Source organism: Parasteatoda tepidariorum, chromosome 6 (genome assembly GCF_043381705.1).
Source record: "Parasteatoda tepidariorum isolate YZ-2023 chromosome 6, CAS_Ptep_4.0, whole genome shotgun sequence".
Lineage (NCBI taxonomy): Eukaryota > Metazoa > Arthropoda > Arachnida > Araneae > Theridiidae > Parasteatoda > Parasteatoda tepidariorum.
In genome coordinates this window covers 6,222,203-6,243,798 of record NC_092209.1, presented here as the reverse complement: position 1 = coordinate 6,243,798, position 21,596 = coordinate 6,222,203, and the positions used below count along the sequence as shown (strand labels likewise).

The window sequence follows — 21,596 nt, the reverse complement described above, 5'->3', positions numbered from 1 at the left end:
ATTTTATGAACAAAAATTATTATCTATCAAAACTATTTTATCATTGTGGTTGTTCTGATTAAATGCCCACTTTGTTTTGCAGCATTCCCCAGACTGTTGTTGGGTAAGACTCTTTTCTTAATGTGAAATAAGAATTTTGTTCCATCTTTTTTTCTGTAACCATTTAATGGATTTTTCCTTCCTTTGATCTTTGTTTTATAGTTTTTATTTCTCCTGATCTTAGTTGTGGGTTTTTCCTTCTCCTGATAGTGCGTTTTTCTTTTACCTGATCCTATGTGTGGATTTTTATTTTTCTAGATTCTAGTTGTGGTTTTTTCCATTCTCTGATCCTACTTGTGGAATTTTAATTTTTACAGATCCTAGTTGTGGATTTTTATTTTCCCTGATCCTAATTTTGGGTTTTCTTCCTTATGGTTGTTATTCCTCCCCCCTCCCGTTGTTTTTCGTTCATGGTGTTTCTTTTCCTGTTTCTAGTTGCATGTTTTTTGCTTCAAACAGATTTAGTTATGGGATTTTTTTTATTCTAATTCCACTTGTTTTCTCCTTTTGGGTTTTTCCCTTCTCTGATCCTAGTTGTAGATTTTTATTTTTCCTGATCCTAGTTGCAAGTGTTTTTATCCCCATGATCTTGGTTGTGTGTTTTTCTTTTCTTGGATGCAGGTTTTTTCTATTTTCTATTTTTAGTTCGAATTAGTTCTTTTTTTGGGATTTTCCGACCTCCGATCATAGATGATTTTTCCTACCTTTCATTCTAGTTGTGACACAGTGGATTTTTCTTTCCCCAGACCTTAATTGACTTTTTTTTCTTTCCCTTGATCTTAGTTGTGAGTTTTGATTACCATTGACCCTAATTGTTTTTTTCTTCTTTCCCTTGATTGTAATTGTTGGTTTTTCTTTTTTTCTTTCCCCTAATTCTAGTTGCTGGTCTTTTGTATTCATTACTGTTTCTTTTTAAATTACTCATAGATTAAAAATGTAAAACATATAGTACTCATTTTCAACTAAGAGTGCACAAATATATGATAATGAGTATAAGAAGAAGTAGCTTAACATTAATCTCTCCTTGTTTGCATTGTGTCTATTCATTTTTAGTTAAATATTTCCAAAATATTATTAATTTTCTAAGTATCTCTAAAACTAAATAAATAATTTAATAGGCTTATCTTATACTATGTAATAAAAGTTCACTAAGTGTTAGAGAGACAGGGGTACCGGCTCAGTTGTTGTCCATGATATCATCTCACTCGGGGTCAGAATCATTCCTACTGTTAAAAGAAAGAGCATGAAAAACGGGGCTTGGCCATGGTTGAAGTGTAATAGGGAAAAAACCTTTATAAGATTTAGGTTATTCTTTCAATAATAAAATTACTTTTTCAGCTTTATAGTAATGACATGATTTATTTAAAATGAGAAACTTCTTTTCACATATTTTATAATGCCTTTGAAAATTTAAAAAAATCATGTTAATACATAATTGAAATTTTAGGGTCTTTTGGAATGTATCTTGAGCAATATTTCTAAAATTATTTAATAATACAGTCGAACTCGTTTATAACGAGCACAAAGGGACCGTAACATGTACTCGTTAAATCCGAGTGCTCGTAATAAACGGGTCCTTGAGGCAGGGGTGCAACCAGAAGAGGGAGGGGGAACTTGGGAGGTCAAATGATCAAGTTTGCTTAAAATTTAATAAATACTTACTTACATTAATTAAATACTTTTCTTAATTTAATGACAACTAACCCCTCCCCTCAACCCCCCAACGAACTCAGAATATCCAAATTGTTCAGAAAATTTTTCTGCTTGCACTTTTAGAATAGGTCCACTCACAGGTAAATCAGCACTACATTGCACCTTCATCCATTTCAATAACGCTTCGTCTAAATCCTCTTTCGAACACTTCTTCAGTCGTTTACAGTCTGTTTTATTTTGGTCGTATGCATCCATTAACTTGCCTTTGTTTTTTAGCAGTGTGGAAACAGTAGATGAAGACAATCCATACCTTTTGCAGATTTCGACATTTTTAACACCGTCATCCAACTCCCGTAAATTTTTTACTTTTTCGTCAACCGATAAAGCTTTAGATTAGAGCAATAAGGGCAATTAAGTTTCAGTTCGCGGTTTTTTTTTATTTCTCGCTCATTTCTTATCATTTTGAAAAAAAGATGAGACAGAAAGACCAGAAAGATGAGAAAAAAGACTGCAAGACAGAAAAATATTGCTCTCTAAAACCGGGTCTTGCTCGTTAAAAGCTACTTCTGTTCCATAGACTCAACATTGATCCAACCAAATATTCTCGTTTCCCTCGGTAAATCCGAGTTCTCGTTAAATCCGAGCTCGTTATAAACGAGTTCGACTGTATGAATTTACGAATAAAAATTATTGAGCTATGCATTTGAGTTCCCGAAATAATTTTATTTTGAAACCTATATATGTTTTTCAGGACTCTTCAAAACACTCTGAACCAGTTTGATGATCCAGTTGATGAAGAGTTACTATTTCTGGATGATTCTGATAGGTAATTTCTTTATGTTTGTGATTATGTGAACATTATATGAATGTTATGCGATTTCATGTTTTAAAATTTTTCTATATCTCTTTTGCTTATTCTGCAATATTTAATTAGATATTTTTGTTACCATCAATTCCTTTCATTTTAGGAATTAACTATTTATAAACTTCATAATTCATTATAATTAGCCTTTTACACTGAATTATCAATTATCTCTGGATTGATTACCAACAGCTTGGCTCTTCTATAAAACTGGTACCATAAATACAATTTTAAATGCTAGTTTTATTCTGTCTGTTTCATGGACCATAGATATATGTATGTCAAATATCGGATGAAATTTGGAAAAATTAAAAGCAAGAGGAAAATTTACTTTAAATAAGATAATATGTCGTTAAAAATTTATTACATTCTTGGAATTATTTAGATGACCAGCTTGTTTGCCCTAATAAAATCACCACACTGCAGCTCCTCACAATATGATATGGCATTTTGGTAATGTGTCATTTTAATAATAAGTAATCAGGTGCAACTATTTCTTAACTTAAAACAGTTATATTAAGGAAACCAGCAAGAATTGTAAAATAAATGTTTGAACTCTAGAAATTACCTGAGAGTTAACATCCCTTACGAATCGTTGAGTTTAGATATATCCAATGATGCCAAATAAAAATACAGGGAAAAAGTTATTTTGTTATATAAAGTTTAATTTTGAATTAGATAAAATAAATTATAAAAGAACATAATCTCTGTGATGCTTGGCAACGGAAATTTATTTAATTCTTTGGAAGGGTAATCTATTTAATATGCCATAAATCATTTTAAGTAAATCTTCGCAAACTTTTGATTTTAAAATCTAAAGAGTTTGGTGCTGTGTAAGATTTCTATCTATCTATCTTTTTTATCTAACAAAACTGTTTTATCTCAATAGCAAATTTATTTTTCTTCATTTAATATCATTTTACTTCAGTATCAATTCAATCGATATCAGCTACCATTAATAATCATTCAGTTGTATCTGTATCAGATTTTCTCAATATTCTTTTCAAAAAACTTTTTTGTACATATTGTAATACACAAATACATAATTGTTTGTTTAAAATAAATTTTGTTCTATTTCTTTTACAGCAAGGATGACAAAAAAGATTCCATTGCAGAACCCCTGTATGTCTTGATTGGTGAAATATTCGAATTGAAAGGAGTTTTTAATTGGTTGAGAAAATCATTAATTACATTTGTGCAAATTACATATGGTTCAACAATAAATAGGTGAATAAACTTTTTTTTTCTTAGTTAATTAAATTCTGTTACACATTTAACAATTGTTTAATCATAAAATTGTATCTTAAAATATGTATCCATTTGTGTAATTTTTTTTTGTTGATACATTTAGTTTTATTACAAATAAATAGGTATCCTATCTAATGAATCTTTTTATTTTATTTACATAATAAATAAAGAAAGAAATTTCTCTTCACAATAAAATATTTTACAATAAAAGATCCAGTGATACCTTATTTATGGAAAAATAAATTGAAAGCTATGTTTAATTTTAACTACTCATTAATTTCTTAAATAAAATATTTTTTTACGTTTATTATTTGAATAGTTGAAATACAGGGTTGCCAATGGTGGAAAAAATTTAAAAGTCGTGGCAACTGTTTTATGAGGTAATCGTAAATTTTATAGGCTTTAATTTCATGTCAAATTTATGAATTCAGTTGATCAGTTTGTACCACATATACTTCATTTACAAATTTGTTTGGCTACCAGTTTTTTTAATTTTTCTTTAGCCACTTCTCCTAAATAACATGATAGGATAATTTGTATATTTCTGAAATAAAAATTATTTTATAAACATGTTCATGAAAAATGTTGCTATTATCAGTAATAAATTTGTCAAAATAGACAGAAAAATAAAACATAATTCAAATGGAAAAGTTTGAAAATTATTTGAAAAAACGAGTTTTTAGTCCAAAAAATATTATACTACATACTTTCACTTTTGAAGGTAAATTGGTATTACACTAAGAAATTAAGTACCTAATGATTAATTGATGTAAAAATCAAATAAAAAGAGAAAAAAAAAGAGTCCAAACAAGAGATTCCTGTTTAAGTTCAGATATAGAATTGAAATTTTTGTTTTTACTTCTCCAGGTATTTTAACAAGATTTGATCATAATTTATTCCAGACCATTCTTTATCTATATATAATGCAATTTTCCACGAAACAAATTTGAAATTATATAAAATCTTTAAAGAGCCTGATGTTGTGAAACACTCAAAAATCCAAAGGATAAAATGGACTGGTTAGAATGCCTGGAAGATCAAAACTGCTAAAAACTATTTCTAATCAAGTCTATAGGAACTAAACAAAGAGGTAAACCTCACTTCAGCTTGATCGATTACATTGATAAAGACACGGATATTCTGAAACCAAAATATTTGAGCTCAATCACTAAATAGAGAGAACATTGGTAAAGACTTCTAGAGATGGCCTGGGCCCACCCAGGACTGTCTTGGTACTGAAGAAAAATGCAATTTATCATTAAAAAAATCTTTTTAAATTTTTTTTTTAAAAGTTGAAACTAGATTTTGGAGACTAAATGGGGATATCATGATATTCTTTTAGTAATATGTAAATTGTTTAAAAAAATAATCTAACTAGATGTTAGAATCATTTAACTAAAGTCTCAATAATTGATTACTGTATCTGACAATTCTAAGATTGTTTTTTTTCTAAGCATATTGCAAGAATTTTTATAATAGAAAAATATTTTTTTTTAAACTATACATTGATTTTTTGAGCCAAAATCAAATTTCCTGACAATTTCAGGATTTTCCTCTCTTACCTGACCCATGGGTACCCTGAAAAATGTTTGTGCATAGTAAGTTTTAGAACGGAGATATGCAAAGTTTTACAGAGAAAAAAAGACCTAAAAAGATGTATATAGAAATGAACTCTTTTTCTCTTGCAGGCAACTACGCGAGACTGTATCCTATATACTGTCAGAGCCGATGCTTCTCTTCTATCTCCAGTTGTTTCGTGATACAATGTGGCCTCCTGATAAGCAGGTATTGAATGTTGAAGAGAGGAGCGTAGAAAAGAAATTGGAAACAAAACACATGGCCAAAGAAATGTTTCTCAATAATCCACCAGGTAAGCAATACAGAATTGTTGATTGGAAAATTTTAATGATTTGGGAAATATAAATTGAGAAATTTTGTAACCAGCCAGGCCCAGTAATTTGCCCCTTTTTTTTAAAAAAAGAAATTCTTAAGCAATTAAAAAAAAATTTTGATATTTTTTAAGTAAAACATTTCTTCAGAAGCATTTCTCGAAATTTGGTTAACAATTTCTAAAAAAATCTATTCTTTTCTCTTTAAGTAAATTTAATTTAAGTATTGTATGTAACGTTTTCAATTAATAAAATTTATGATTTGAGTTTTTAAACTAATAATGCAATAAAAATGTATGTATATTAACACACTTAAAATTTATTTATTTCAAAACAAATCTGGTATAGTTGTGAAATTATATTAATTAGATTGTATTTAAAAATTATAGATACATACATTTAAAAGAAAGTAATAAATTCATTTGAATGAAACCTTTGACAATCAAATTCAGTCCTTCTGAAATTTTGAACTAGGTTAAAATAAAGTGATTTACAACTGTATCATTTAAAAAAAAATAATTTCTTAAAGTTAGTTGAGCACAATAAAATAAATTGAACACAAGTTGACATGAAATAAAAAATATTCAAATAAATTGCAGAAAATAATATGTTCAAAAGTTTCAAGAGAAAAAAAAAAAAGGAATGTAGTCAGAAAAGCATATCATATTTATTTTCAAAAAATCTATTTTCAATTCGGAATGAAAACACTTCAAAATACTTAAATGACTGTATCCGTCTGCTGTTTATGTCCAAGAAAATCGCAGCAAGCGTCTGTAATAAAGTAATTTTTCTGATTTAGATGAAAAAAAGTTGTGGTTGAAAATGCCCACTTTTTATATTTAGTTGCCCTCTGACAACCGTAGTTAATTTCGCCTTATAAACTATAAGTAACTATATTTTTTATTACTACAATATCTGCCTCCATCAACCAATGTCGTGAATATACATTTTCAGCATTAGTTGGCTGTTAGCATTAACTTTCTTCCAATTCAGAAAACAAGGTAACTGTCATGCTGAAATATATAAGCTTAACCCCGTCAGGGGGCATCTGGGGAAGTCATGCTGAAATATGCATAACATATTTCCTAACATTTAAAAAAAATAATTATTATCTTATTTCATCCTTTTTCAATTAATATAATCTGTAACCAATTTGTACTACAACCTTGGATTGAGTGCTAAATAAGATTTATTTTTAGATATTCCCTCTTATATCTGCCTAACACATTAGCAAAGAATTCGAAAAACGTTATAGGGTTGCTAACGTTTTGGATTCATTGAAATTCTTTATTATTTCTTACACTTTTTTTTTGCCTACTCATTTGAATGCGTATGGCTAAGAAAAAGATTCTTGGCATTAAATTTAATCAATTAATAGCTAATACATGGATTCCTTAACTTTCCTTGGCCAAAACTATGCTAATGTATATATGACACTAGCATTTTAGAGAAATAAAAAATCATCACAGTATAATTTATTTATATATTTCCATTTGATTTTTATGATAGAAAGAATAAGTTTCTCGCAATGTTATGTAAAAAATCTCACTTAATTTCTAACATATTCATTTAATGCATGAGTATTTCCAAGAAATCTTTCAGAAAATAAAATCCCATTATTCTAACATAAAAAACTAATAAGTTTATCTTTTGGATTACCCATTTAATTTACCTGAAAATACGGATGTTTTATAGTAACTCTACCTATTCAATTTATCTGAATATATATATATATAATAGTAACTCAATTTTTACTTGTTTTTTAGTGATCTTGAACAAATTAATTGGTGAGCAAAATACTAGGAAAGGTTTATCTAAAGTTTTTGATGCACTCCAAAACCAATACTTCAACAAACAACTGTTTTATGTATGTATGATTTTCTTTTAAATTGTCTCCCTAAAATGTACTGTTTGCTATGCTTTGCTTAGAAAACCACAGAGTCCAATTCAACTATCTCACAAATTTTTAAAGTTAGTTACAAAGTTCATTAACAGATGGCAGTGTTTTCTGAGAAAACCATTTGACACTATTTTTAAAATAACCACCCCTTACAGCAACAACATGATGCTCTTGCAATTATATTAGCAGCAGAAAATAAGAATGTTTCTTGTTAAGAGTGCCCATTTGTTTATAAACTTTGAACGAATTTTGAAATTTGATAATAAATTATTGGTTTCTTGCGCAGAAAACAGCAAAATTGTACATTTATCATCAATTTTGTTCAAATCATTGGTCATATTTGGAATAGTAACAAAATAAATATTTTTCCATCTAGAAAATCTTGGAAGCTTTTATCTATGCATATGCTCCTGAATTAAAGCAGATATCTTCATTATATAGCATTGACAAAGCTGAAAGTTGTTCAGAATAATTGTAAGTATAATTTTTTTTTCGTACAATAGCTATTGCACATGTAGTGTGGCAACAACAACATTATATGACAAATTTTATAAGTTCATTGATGTTATAAAAATTAAACAGAATGAAATTTTAGTAGAATTTGATTATTACGCGTTGATGAGGATATTGATGAAATGATACTGATTACAGTTATTTAAATGGCATGGATTTCATAGACATGTTTTACTTAATCTTATAGCGTAATGTCAATAGGAAGGGCAACAAATAATAAAAGTTAAAAAAGGGAATTATTTAAGCTTTATTATTAATTCCTCTCAGTTTTGCTCATTTTGAATAATACTGGTTTAATGATTATTGACTATTTTTTTATATAGTACAAAGAACGAGTGTTCAGATTGTAAATCCATAGCCTTGTAATTTTGAACTCCTCGATCAAGCATTGGGAGAAATTTGCCTTACTTTAATAATAAAGAAAAACTTGATCTTTATGAGTGTATGTTAATAATAAAAACTTGTTCTATCTAGAGTAATAAGAATTTTTTTCCCCCAGTTATGTTTTCTGGTCTAAACTAATCTTCAGTTTATATCTAACAGACAAATTGCCTAACTTTCTTTAAAATTTGGTCGTAGAATGTCAAGCTTGAACCAAAATAATGATTTTAATAATTTTAACCTTTTAATGAGAAATATTAAGTATTTTAGCTATAATATTTTTAAATGATATTAAGCATTATCCAGTTTTATCAGATGCTTAAGTTGATAAATATAAAAAAATCTGATTTGAAATCAAATAATTAAAAAAAATTATTTTTTAGCCATGTCCTAGTTAGTTATCGGGTTAAAATAAGTAAAAAAATTGTAAACAGTATTCTCAGAATTAAAAAAGGTTCCATTAGGGAGAATACTGTTAAGACATCTTGTAGATATTTTGCTGAAAATAAAAACTAATGTGTTTTCTGCATCTTTGTATTATCCAAAGAGCTTTAGTCATTTAAAATTAAAAAACAATAGAAGTAGTAATGGATACAACCTTTCACCCGCACTATACATACATCCTTTGATGCTGGTTCACACTCCCATGCCACAGGTTCTATCCTTGAACCAGGCAAGGTTGACTCAGCCTTTCATCCCTTCAGTGGGTCGATAAAATGAATACCAAGTATGCTTGAGATCTAAACTTTGGAGGTTCCGTGCTCGGTTGACCATCTAACCGGAATATCTACTCCTGCATCCCAGAAATATTAGGCCTTGGCCTTCTTTGTGCCACTGAGTTAAGTTTTTATACATTCTTTCCCAAACTTAAGCATTTGTAAACAACTTATTTTTCATTTTATCTTTCAATATTTCTGATATAGGTTTTCTGAAACAAAAAATAATTACCAAATATTTTTTTCATGCGACTTGATTGTTTAAATGCATTGCTCTCAATTTAAAACTACTTGTATCTTAGATAAAAAAAAGCTTCAGTTTACAAAAATTGCAATTGAATTTGTATTCTAAAAATACCCTTTCTCGTAATTCTCCTACTTAAAATTTCTGAAATTCATATTGATGCAGTATGAACTTACCTACGCTACTCTTTGTTTGCATTGTTTCCTTCTTGCATCTGTTGGAGGGTTTATTTATTTCAATGCTAGGAAAAAGGGCCAGAAAATTATCAGATAAGCTGTTTTTGGTTGTTTGTTGACAGTTCTGGTAAGAGAATTTTTTAAAATTAATTTGACAGGGTAAAAAGTAAACTGTTGGACTGGCTAACTGCCTTTTTTTATGAAGTTGGTTTTTCATATAAGTTTCACAATATTAGTATTTACAAAAAAAAAAAAAACTTTTTTTACTATTTATTATAAAATTTAATTTAGTTTGTATGACCTATGTTTTTATTAATTAATATGTTGGATTTATATCTATTATTCAAAGCTGCTTTGCATAGATCATATACATATATATACTGTAAAACCTCCTTTTAGGGACACTCCTGCAAAGCGGATGCCGTTAAATGTTCGTTTCGCTGTATATATAAAATTTTATAAGAGACACTGTTATCTTTATTTTTGCTGATTTTTTTAAGATGGAATGATTTAATTTTATTTTTTCAGGTTTTGAAATGTTAGAAGATTTTATTAGCTTCCAAGGCAGTGAAAATAATTGTATAAATAATGAGCATGTCTTATATTTATTAAAAATTGTGTACATAAGTTTCCGAAATATTTATTGTTAAGCATTGAAGTTGTAAATATGTTATTTTTTTGAACAGTTTATTTGTTAATTAAATAAATTTTAATTAATCATTTTGGATTTGTATCTACTTTTTTTTAAAGTTTAACTATCACATTTAAAGCTTGGTTTAAGGATTCTAAATTAAAAAATAAATCTATGTTTAGTTGCAACTTTAAAAAAATAACCATTATTCCAAAGGAAGGTGTAAATTATGCGAAATCAGTCTATGTAATATATATTTTTATTGTATTCCTATTGGCAATTTTGGCAGAATAATTTGTACTTTAAAATTATTGAAATATTTTGAAAGACTATAATTGAAGTTTTTAGAAATTTTATTACAGTTTGCTCTCTGTTTAATGACTTTGTAAGGATCATCCAAATATTGTCCTTAACAGATTTTGTTCGTTAATGAAATTTGTGGAAAAATAATGTTTTTGCAGGTTAAGGACTGTCAATTTATTTCTAACTAAATTGATGTGTTTAAAAATGTTTTTCACACACAGTATTGCAACTAACAATTGAAAAAAAAAATTCTCTGACTGATTTAATTGAATTTTCCTGATTTTTGTAACTGGTGGCATAAATTTTACTATCAATGTAAAAATACATTAATACAATAATTAAAGTAAAAAAATACAAGTACAATGTCAAATATTAGATTTTGTGAGTAAAAACATACAATAAAATGAGAATTGAAAAAAAGAGAAGTTTCACTAAAAAGTGGAATTTTATAAAATAATTGTAATAGATGTTAGAATTATTTAACTCAAATCTCAATAGCTACTGTTACTAACGATTCTAAGAATGGTTATTTTCCAGGTATGATATAGGAATTTTTCCTGTTTTTTAGAGTTAAAATTCCCTGACCCGTGCGAGCCCTGTTAATTTTCATGTTCAAAGCAAATCACACATTCTTATTAGGTACTCAGAAATAAATATTTAAAGTATTTCTGAAATAAACCTGGGGTTTTCATCAAAAACCTCAGATTTTTGATAAAAAAAAACCTAGGTAGGCTGGGATTTTTCACAAAAATCACAGTTTCTTTTCAAATCCTGTTTATTACAGAACTGTTTACTTAGTACAATTGGAAATTTTAAAAAGTGGTACTGCGTTTTATAAGTATACAGTTAATAATTACATATTGAAATATTATACACATTTAATTCTACAAGTTTTTTAGAAATAGTTTCCGTTAAGGACTGTTAAAATTGTTTTCTGTCACTTCTTTTCTTAGGGCTTTACTTTGTTACTATAAGCATGTGCACTACCAGTAGAACTGTAATACCTTAGAGCTACCCTCCCCCCCCTTAAAAAAAACAAAAACAGGATCTCTTCCATGTGCAGTATCCTTTTTGTCCATGCCCTATTCTTTTCTTTTAGAATGATTCTATTTCCTCATAAGGTACATTCAAAGCTAAAGAAAGAATTTATAATAAAAGAACCAATATATTAATGAAAGAACATGATTTCTTCCCCATGCCTTGCACATATCCCTTCTTGTTTCTCTTAAATTTATCTTTGATGTATAGTCTCATTCTAGGCGATAAAAGAGCGACAACAAAAGACAAGTATTTTTGAACAACTTAGACAAGAAAATCAAGCAATAAAACCTGTTGCCAATGTAACCTGTTGCATAAAATTTCGTAAATGTAATTTAATATTTATGCAAATATGAACATTTTTATAAAAAACAATTTTTTTGTCTTATGTTTTTTTGCTAACACTTTAAAAATTTTTAAAATTAAAATTTTTTTGGAGTAAATTAAAATTAAATAAAAAGTTATTGCTTTAAAATTTTTTTTAAAAAAAAAGGCCGAGATATGAGTATTTAAAGTTGTCTTTTGGTATTGCGCATACGCAGAAAAAATCTAAAATTATTTTTTAATAGTTTAGTACTGAATCGCATTTGGCAATTAATGGAACAAAATCTGATATAAATATCTAAACGTAAAAAGTTTCAAGCAATTTTCTAAGTAGTTTTTGTATTTTTTAAAAGAAAGCTCAAAATAATCAGTGGTTTTTCACGAATTTTATTAAGTAAGGTTGCAAATTACACTACCCTATGATGACAAGACAGCAAGAACAAAATTAAATATTTGGAAAACCCCTCATCATTTACACTTTTTTTTAAAAAAGTACAAAAAGCGACTTAGAAAATTGCTTGAAACAAAACATAATTTTAATTTATTTTGTAATATAATTATTTTTTTTATTTTGTTTTAATAATTTTGTAATTTATTTTAAATTGCTCCAAAAGTTTTGTTTAATTTTACTGAATATTTTCAAAATTATAACAAAAAAAAAAAAAAAAAAAAAAAAAAAAAAAAAAAAAAAAAAAAAAAAAAAAAAAAAANAAAAATAAAACAAAAAAAACTTGACACAAAAAAATAAGTTTTTTTTAAAAATTTTTCATATCCCCATAAATATTTGGATACATTTTCAAAATTTTATGCAATATATTTTGCAAAGTATAAAAAATCACATTAATCAAAACACTTCTAAAATTATTAAATAGAAATTAAAAAAAAAAAAAATCAAAAACGGAAGTGTCTTTTCCATTATTGTAAGGTAGTGTGTATAGATATTTTGGTGCAGGTCTTAATTATTTGGTGACTTTTTACTTATGCCCAGTTAATAAAAAAAAATCTTTGGATAGATTCAACACAGAAAAAGTTGGTTTATTTAAATTCTTCTATCAGCATTCAAAGAAACTACAATCACAAGTTTCAATCCACAAATTAAGAGTGCATGCTTTGAACTTAGAATTTTATTTTATTTTGTTTTTTAAGTAAAAAAAAACAACACAACTTTGTTTTGAGTTACATTTTCATACATTATTTAATATTCATATTTGGATATTTAGCAGAAAATTATTTTGCAGCCATTCTAAACAGGCATCACAAATATTCTAATAATGAATTTAAAATTCTCCCAAGTTCTTTTTTGGTGGAGTTAGGTTAAAGAAAAGCACACCGGAATTCAGAACCTGTAAGAAAATAATCATAGCTTAAAAAAATTGAAAAAACATACACATGTGACAGTCCTGGTAGGAAAATTTACAGTTTATCTGTTGCACAAACTATATTAGTTAAAATATGTCAATGACTCAAACATAATCAGATTTTTACATAGAATATTATTGTAAATAAATCCTAGATTTTCTAAACAATTTTATATAGAATATAACTGTAAAAATTAGGCTTAACCCTTAATGGAGGGGTGAGGTAAATTCATGTTTCTGCATTGTGACTTCCTAGGAGAGACCTAGCTTATTTACGCTTGAATTTATAGGACAATGCTTCAAATTTTTTATGTACTTTTTTTTATATCACTAGTTCTAGTACTATCTATCTGTTGATCCTACAACACAGTTTTATCCCTCGGCAGTATTTTTAACAGTAATCTCCTAACTGTAAAAATGGCAAGCACAGAGGAATTTTCGGCAGAAGATGCAGAAATTTATGTTTATAACTTTTCCAATGTAGAGAAGGATAATGAATTACAAAACTATAATTAAGAAAGTGATATTTCTATCAATAAGAGTAAAATTGTTGCTTCCAAAAAATAAAAAGAAATTGTCTGGAAGTTTCTGTTTACAGAGTATTCAGATTTGGATTATTTTTTACTTGTTCAAGTGGACATGACAACATAACCATTCACTAAAACGCAGCATCAGCGGTCAGTCTTTCAGGGAGGGGGCAACTGGGTATTTTATTTACTTTTTAAACAGAATTTTCCCTTGTTCAAGTGGAAGTAACCAAGCCCCCTATTACTTTTCACTAACATTATACTGAAAACCGCCTGAACTTTTTGTTCTAAACAAAGTAATTCTGAGATTAAAAATAGCTTATAGATTAAATTTGTCATGCTGAAGTAAAGTAACTTGGATTTTTTTAAGTTTGCCGTTCATCCTTTCCTAAAGCAGTCTGGCATATGCATGCTTATCTAAATATAATTCCTCGGAAAAACTATTAATTATTTCAAAAGAACTTAATTTCATTACAAAGCCTGTTAATGTTAATTTTGATTTTTGCACATTAGTCGTATCAACATGACTTATAAATAAAAATGCACTTTATTAAAAACTTTTTAATCCAAAGATATTTACACGTGAAAAATATTTATTGTTTAAAAACGACTTTATTCCCTTATGAAAAATCGCAAAATAGATGTTAACATTATCTAAGCCTATTAATTTTAATTTCGATTTTTGCACATGTATCTACAGAATTTATGAACCAAAATTTTTTTGCACACTTTTTAATAAAACTTGCTTATAAAAAATATTTATTATTTAAAAAGAACCTTTGCAGTTTTAAAAGACAAAAAAAAAATATATATATATATTTTATATATATATTTTATACCAAATTGTAATAAGAAAATTTTTCATTAAAGTTTTTTTTTCTTTAATCACTCTAGTGCTTAAATTCATTCTATCTAGAAATTTAAAATGCAAGTAATCAAATTAAGGAAAAAAAAGAAAAAAGCTCTTAAAAACTTACTGTACCCAATGAAGATATTTTCTCTTAGTTATATATGCATACCTTCTAAATTTTTTCTGAATAAGTATTTCCAACTTTCTAGACGAAAATATTAACTACTTGCACAAACCTAGCACTTATGATTGTTATATCTAAGTTTTATGATTTATTGTTAATGTTTTTTCTTCCTCAACTAGTATGTATTTCTCAACTAGTTTTATTTTCTTTTTCAATAATACATACTTATTTTTGCAGCCACTGATATGGAAAAATTATATATATATAAATAAAATAACACGTGTGTTAATTGAAAATTTCAAAAATGGGCCGCAAGTCTTTCATCTATCCCATGCCCGCTGAAACAATTGCTTTAGACTAGAGTGTCCAAACTTCGGTGCACAGAGCAAGGGAACGGTTTTACACTATTGTCTTCTTTGCTTAAAAATTCTAAAATAGCAGACCTTTTGCTTGACATAGTAAAAAAGGAAAAAAAAAAGAAGATATATTATAAAATATAATTAAAGTGGCAGACCAAAAGAGATGTACTGACAAATTAAGAAGAAATTAATTAACACCTAATATATGAAGCAACAACCTTGTTTCAGTTTTTTTCTTTTTTTGCTGCACCCAGTACTTTATTTGTTTTGTTGTATTTGGGGCAGTTTAAATATTACGTAAACATGTTTCTGTCAATTATAGACTCCTTCTATCTCCATTGTCAGGCAAAATAAGCAAATCACAAACCTTTCTCCCATGCTTAGTTAAGAAAGTGGCAACCCTTCTTCATCTTTTGTTTTAATTTTGACTTTTACAGTAGCAATCTAATTTTAGGATCAAGTAAACAAAGTAGCTTTGCATAAAACAAATTTATGTTTTAATAAAATATTGAGAGAATAATTTTTTTATATTTTTTATAAAATATTGAGTTTAATATTCTTTAGTAATCTTATGTGTGTTTCTTTTTGCTTTTAAAATAACTCTGAAACTCATAGAAATTTTTCTAATTTTTTCTTTCCCGAAAATCAACTTTTATTTAAAATTAATAATTTTCCTAGTGTAAGGTGACGTGGGGTAGTTCCTGATCAAAAAATGCAAACATCTATTTTGTGAAAAAACTATTCAAGATAGAATTTTAATATTTACTGTAAGTTTGAGGCTATATGAGATGAGTCGTATGCTACCTTCTTTTGTTCGAATATCTAATTAGAATTTAAAATATTTTAAATTTTTAGTGATCAGGAATTACCCCTTTTCTCGATCATTTCTGGGGTAATTATTGATCAGCAGTTTTTATAGTAAAGGGGCTGTTTAAAAATGATTATACAATGGTAATTAACAAATAAGACATCAAGATCAAACAAATAAACCAAAAAGATATGTTTAAGCAGCTAATAAAACAATTTATTCAAAAGCAAGAATAAAGATTAACACTTTAAATTTTCCAAAAATCTTTGCATTGTGCCATACATTTTAGGCAAGCAACCAACTCATTCTCATGTTCTGCTGAAATATGAGAAAGAGTTCCCGCATGGGTTACTTTTGCTGGATTTCTTAACTTCATTAAGTGAGTGTGTAAAGTTAAGTAAGGTATGTCAACAGCTTTGATAGTAGCTCTCACACTGAAATTTTCATTTGCAATCATTAAAAGAAATTCACTAATTTTGCTTTCTAGAAGCTTAGCATCCTTTTTCGGCTTATAATTTCTCACCATATTTATATTAGGCTAATTTATAAACTTAAAAATTATTCTAACAATGTACACACATAAAATTAAGATCGAAGCAAGGTAAGACAAACTAGAAATGGTGCAAATCAGAACACATTTGTCTATACAGTTAAAAACAAATTTTGTGATTACAGTTAATATATATCTATTTTATAGTTGTTTCACTTAATAAATATGAACTGTTATTTAAGACAAGACAATTAGCTATTTTTCATACTATTTATAAGAAGAAATGACAATGATCAGGAATTATCCCAGTGATCAATAATTACCCCATCAGTAGGGGCAACATTTGATATAGTTTCCTATAATGAATTATAATGTTTACAGTAGATGTGAAACAATTAAACAAAAGCTTACACTATTTTTATATCAAAGAAAAAGAAAGTAACTCAAAATATTTATTATTAAGAGAAGGAGGGGGAATCTTTGCAGAAATGTGCACATTTTGAAACCCATCTTTGAAATGGAAAATACAGAAAGCAATTTAAAAGATACTTATTTTGTTAGATTAAACAAAAAATTATTATTAAGTACATGTAGTTATAATTTAGTAAAGTGTACAAGCAGTCTTGTCCATGTCTCAAATAAAAAAAATTTTTTTTTTCTTCTTGAATAAAACTTAGGTGATTATTATTTACCCCAGAAACAGAGTGATCGAACAGAGTCACTAAGTTTTTTTCAGATTTTTTTCTTTTTTGTTTTACATAAGAATTGCACCTCCCCTTACATTCACTTCCCTAATTAGGTGTTTACACAATATTTGATCTTGAACTGCCCCCTCGCTGTATTGAATGTTTCTTTTAAAATGAATATAGAACTGATACATACGTAAGTAGCAGTCAATGCAAAGAACGTAGTGCCTGCTATCAAAACAAAGTTATTTCCAACTTGACGCCGGCTATAACCACTTTGAAAGCTTTCAGTAGGTATAACATCGTTCAGTTCAGGTTTACGTATAGCAGGACTACCGTGTCCATATCCGGACATAGAACGTTTAGCAGGCCCTACAAAAGGAAGTAAAACAAGATATATCCATATTAATAAAAATTTCACAAAAATTAAAAAATATAGCTTTTTAAAGTACATAAGAGGTTAAAAAAGATGACACTCAATCGATTTCGATTTTATATTCTGTAGTATAGGGTGTTAGGCGTGGCATATCCCTGCTGGCTTTTCCCATATTTTTGTCAATTTAACATTTTAATTGTTTTTGTAACCAGAAAAATAGCAAAACCAAAACAAAGAAGAACTGTTGAAAAGATTGGCATCGTTAAGAAATTTTTTTTCTTCGAATTTTCGTTAATATATCATCAAATTTTAAATGGAACAAAAATATATGTGCAACGCATTTTTGTAACTTGTTTTGTTTCATTATAACCGTTTTTTATTGAGCATTTAATTATGTTATGAACTTTTGGCATCTCACCCTGTTTTTTTCCAGGTTACGGGAAGGAACTGGACGAAATAAAAATAACCAATACAGTTAAATCGCGTTTCAGCAAAATCTGAAATATCGAAAAAAAATTTTGAGTTGACAAATAAATTTCCACAGAAACAATTTAAAATGCCAATATTATGACATGGAATTTTATGAAGGCAAAATTAAGTAAAAATGTTTTTCCTTTTTAATCAAGATATTTACTTTTTATTGAATTAAAATGTTGCAATACCAACAGCTTCACAAGCCTTGACTAATTTGGAAACTGTTATGAGGTATTTATCAGTAAAAAAAAGTTTTTTGAATACCTCATTTGAACATGTACATACTACGGAGAAGTTTGTAATACCTATCTACTGGTTCTAAGTAATTTTTACAAAAAAATTATGGACTACACATTTTCCTGATATGTAAGTGTAAATAAAATTCATTGTTTGTTTTAATTTCAATAGTTCTTAAGTTTTAAAATATTACATTGATATTTTCCAAAGTGTAGAGTACAAATATAAAGGTATATATTAAAAGCTTAAAAATACCCAATTTAAGTCCAGCCCATCTAAATTTTTCATTAGACTGGAAAACTTTTTTACATCAAAAAAAATTTTTTTTTGATGAAATGTTTCAAAAAAATGCTTTACATTTTAAATATCATCAGTTCCTTTGTTTAATATTTAAAACCTGGCCAAAAGTTTCAAGAACTCTACAATTGGCGAGTAGCAAAATGTTTTAATTTTATCCTCTACCTTTATAGAAGAACATTTAGAAACCTATTAAATACTATTGTCGGCACATATATAATAGTGATAGTAAAAAAAAGATGAGAATGAAAACATTACTTTATAAACAATGCTCATTAGTATTTATGAACAAATTAACAGAAGCAAGACAGATATATATATATTAAATAACTATTTAAATATATAAAGTCGTTTGCATTTGTCACCTAAGTGAGAAGCTTAAGACATAAAGAAAGAAAAATCAACCACAATGGAAAGAATGTCCTGAGAGCTGTTTTCATCACTTTTGAATAACAGGGGTCTGTCTAGATTTTTCTGAGAGGTACCGATTTTGTGAAAATTTAGACATAATTTGTGAAAATTAAAAATTATATTAAAAAATCAACACAAAAATATAGTAAAAATACGGATTTATCGTTTCTTACGGGATACAAAAATAAAATTTTAAGAATAAGTATTTTGTGAAACTACCGTTTTTTCAAAAGTTGAATTTGAGAAGGTACCGCAAAACGGTAGTAAATTTGGCCTGGACAGACCCCTGAATAATAACTGCAAATAAATGACAAAAATTCAGAAGCTGATTTCCCTACAAACAAGTCTTTCGCTTGACGATAATTTCAGTCATTTGGTTTATTTTCAGTCCAAGTATTCACTTTCCTTTAAAATCTTTTTCAATAAATTCGAAACTAAATTTAATGCGTCATTGGATGGTTCAGGAAAGCATACCTTACATTCAATTTCTGGTACGAAACGGTAGTATTAATTGCATTGCACTAGAGCTGCACAAAAAGTTATAAAGCAGGGAAACACCCCAGAGGATGATCCAGAAACAACAAACATACGTCACATCTCGTTTTACAGGGAGGACACATTCATACACCATCCATTCATCCGCAGATCATAATTTTGACCTCAACCAAACAATCAGAGCACAATCAATCTCGATTCAGAACTACCAGAGATATTTTTAAAATTTCTGAAGATACAAAAAGGGGTCCGTGTTAGAAGTAAGAAAGTTATCAGAATTGAGCCCATTTCCTTTTTGAAACTATAAAATTTCGCTTAAATTTGTGAATCATTGTACGAGTATAAGAAAATATTTCTTTTATAGCCGAACTTGGAATGAATAGAAAGTACTATAGTTGAAAATTATAAGAAAAACTTAAATTATACTTACTGCATAGTTTCAGGGATTTAGAGTTGAATAAAATCTTCGCCAACATTTTTATTAATTACGATCTTTACAGCAATAAAAATTCACACGAAATATCACTTACCACCAACTTTTATGACCGCAACGACATTCTAGCGACCCGAACACTCAGGAAAAAATTTTACGCTTTCAACTAACTCTCTTTATTGGCGATCGCAACTCTCGAATACGCCATCTGGGGAGAGACCGGTTTCATGCCTTTAGCCCTTCGCTCTTCTCATCTTCTCCCCTATTCTTAATATTTTTCCTTTTTATTTAATAAAAATATTTTTTAAAATTTCCTTGATACGTTTCTTTAAAACTATGTTCAATGCAGTTTTCAGTTCCATATAGTTTTCCAACGTAAAAGATTTTGATCTATATGAAAATCAAGAGAGAAACTAACGTACTTCCTTCCACTATGACTTTCCATACGCTACTGGGGAAAGCATGTGAAGTGTTGAAGCAGGGAGAGAGTTCCGCTCTACTCCACCTGCAGCCCATTTCGATCACCAATTTAATAAAACAATTCAAAATCATGGGGGATTCAAAGCCATTTTTACTAGTACGATAAGATTATTGGAACTTAGCTAACAAAAATCTTAAGTACAAAGGACACTGTATGCAATTCACACAAGCGCGGCAGGCGTCAGAAGAAAAGGAGACAATAACCAGTGACCAGCCGTGACTAGGATGCGAGCCTCGGATATTGCGGGCACAACGCAATGTACTAACCACTATACGATCACGGCTCAGAAGTGGAGAGTGTAATTGTAATTTTAGGTTTAGGGAGAATATTCCTACTTTTAAGGAAAAATGCTCTATCCTTCAAGGAAGAAAAAAGTATTCTACCGTTTACGGGGAATCTAACTGCCGTGACCAGGATTCGAACCTGGGTTATTGCGGCCACAACGCAATGTACTAACCACTATACGATCACGGCTCAGAAGTGGAGAGTGTAATTGCAATTTTATGTTTAGGGAGAATATTCCTAGTTCTAAGAAAAAATGCTCTATCCTTAAAGGAAGAAAAAAGTATTTTACCGTTTAGGGGAATCTAACTGCCGTGACCAGGATTCGAACCTGGGTTATTGCGGCCGCAACGCAATGTACTAACCACTATACGATCACGGCTCAGAAGTGGAGAGTGTAATTGTAATTTTAGGTTTAGGGAGACTATTCCTAGTTTTAAGGAAAAATGCTCTATCCTTAAAGGAAGAAAAAAGTATTCTACCGTTTATGGGGAATCTAACTTCCGTGACCAGGATTCGAACCTGGGTTATTGCGGCCACAACGCAATGTACTAACCACTATACGATCCCAGCTCAGAAGTGGAGAGTGTAATTGTAATTTTATGTTCAGGGAGAATATTCCTTGTTTTAAGGAAAAATGCTCTATCCTTAAAGGAAGAAAAAAGTATTGTTCCGTTTAGGGGAATCTAACTGCCGTGACCAGGATTCGAACCTGGGTTATTGCGGCCGCAACGCAATATACTATCCACTATTCGATCACGGCTCAGAAGTGGAGAGTGTAATTGTAATTTTAGGTTTAGGGAGATAATTCCTAGTTTTAAGGAAAAATACTCAATCCTTAAAGGAAGAAAAAAGTATTGTTCCGTTTAGGGAATCTAACTGCCGTGACCAGGATTCGAACCTGGGTTATTGCGGCCACAACGCAATGTACTAACCACTATACGATCACGGCTCAGGAGTGCAGAGTGTAATTGTAATTTTATGTTTAGGG

The 21,596-nt window shown here is 28.6% G+C and overlaps 3 protein-coding genes and 3 non-coding genes across 12 annotated transcripts in view; 2 read left to right on the top strand and 4 right to left on the bottom strand.

Annotated features, from left to right (window-relative positions):
* The window catches only part of LOC107447852 (sorting nexin snazarus), a 39,911-nt gene extending 29,563 nt beyond the window's left edge, over positions 1-10,348 (top strand). Inside the window, exons 18-24 of one of the 3 annotated variants that reach the window (XM_071181940.1) lie at positions 83-103; positions 2,444-2,518; positions 3,641-3,781; positions 5,491-5,672; positions 7,458-7,558; positions 7,968-8,065; positions 10,150-10,348. In XM_071181940.1, the coding sequence (XP_071038041.1) occupies positions 83-103; positions 2,444-2,518; positions 3,641-3,781; positions 5,491-5,672; positions 7,458-7,558; positions 7,968-8,063 (616 nt within the window). In that variant the 3' untranslated portion in view covers positions 8,064-8,065; positions 10,150-10,348. The remainder of the gene's footprint in view (positions 1-82; positions 104-2,443; positions 2,519-3,640; positions 3,782-5,490; positions 5,673-7,457; positions 7,559-7,967; positions 8,066-10,149) is intronic. The other 2 variants (XM_071181941.1, XM_071181942.1) reach the window with 2 other exon arrangements.
* The window catches only part of LOC107439260 (coiled-coil domain-containing protein 92), an 879,443-nt gene that overhangs the window by 329,243 nt on the left and 528,604 nt on the right, over positions 1-21,596 (top strand). The window lies entirely within an intron of this gene.
* LOC139425873 (uncharacterized) lies at positions 12,928-20,081 on the bottom strand (the record flags this gene model as incomplete). Its single annotated transcript, XM_071181939.1, is given in 3 exon segments — positions 12,928-13,260; positions 17,316-17,491; positions 19,840-20,081. Coding segments are annotated over 3 exon segments (288 nt in total). The 3' UTR covers positions 12,928-13,194.
* Positions 20,726-20,797, bottom strand: TRNAH-GUG (transfer RNA histidin (anticodon GUG)). Its single transcript has one exon. It is a non-coding gene; the product is annotated as a tRNA-His (tRNA).
* TRNAR-GCG (transfer RNA arginine (anticodon GCG)) lies at positions 20,916-20,987 on the bottom strand. Its single transcript has one exon. It is a non-coding gene; the product is annotated as a tRNA-Arg (tRNA).
* On the bottom strand, positions 21,486-21,557 carry TRNAH-GUG (transfer RNA histidin (anticodon GUG)). Its single transcript has one exon. It is a non-coding gene; the product is annotated as a tRNA-His (tRNA).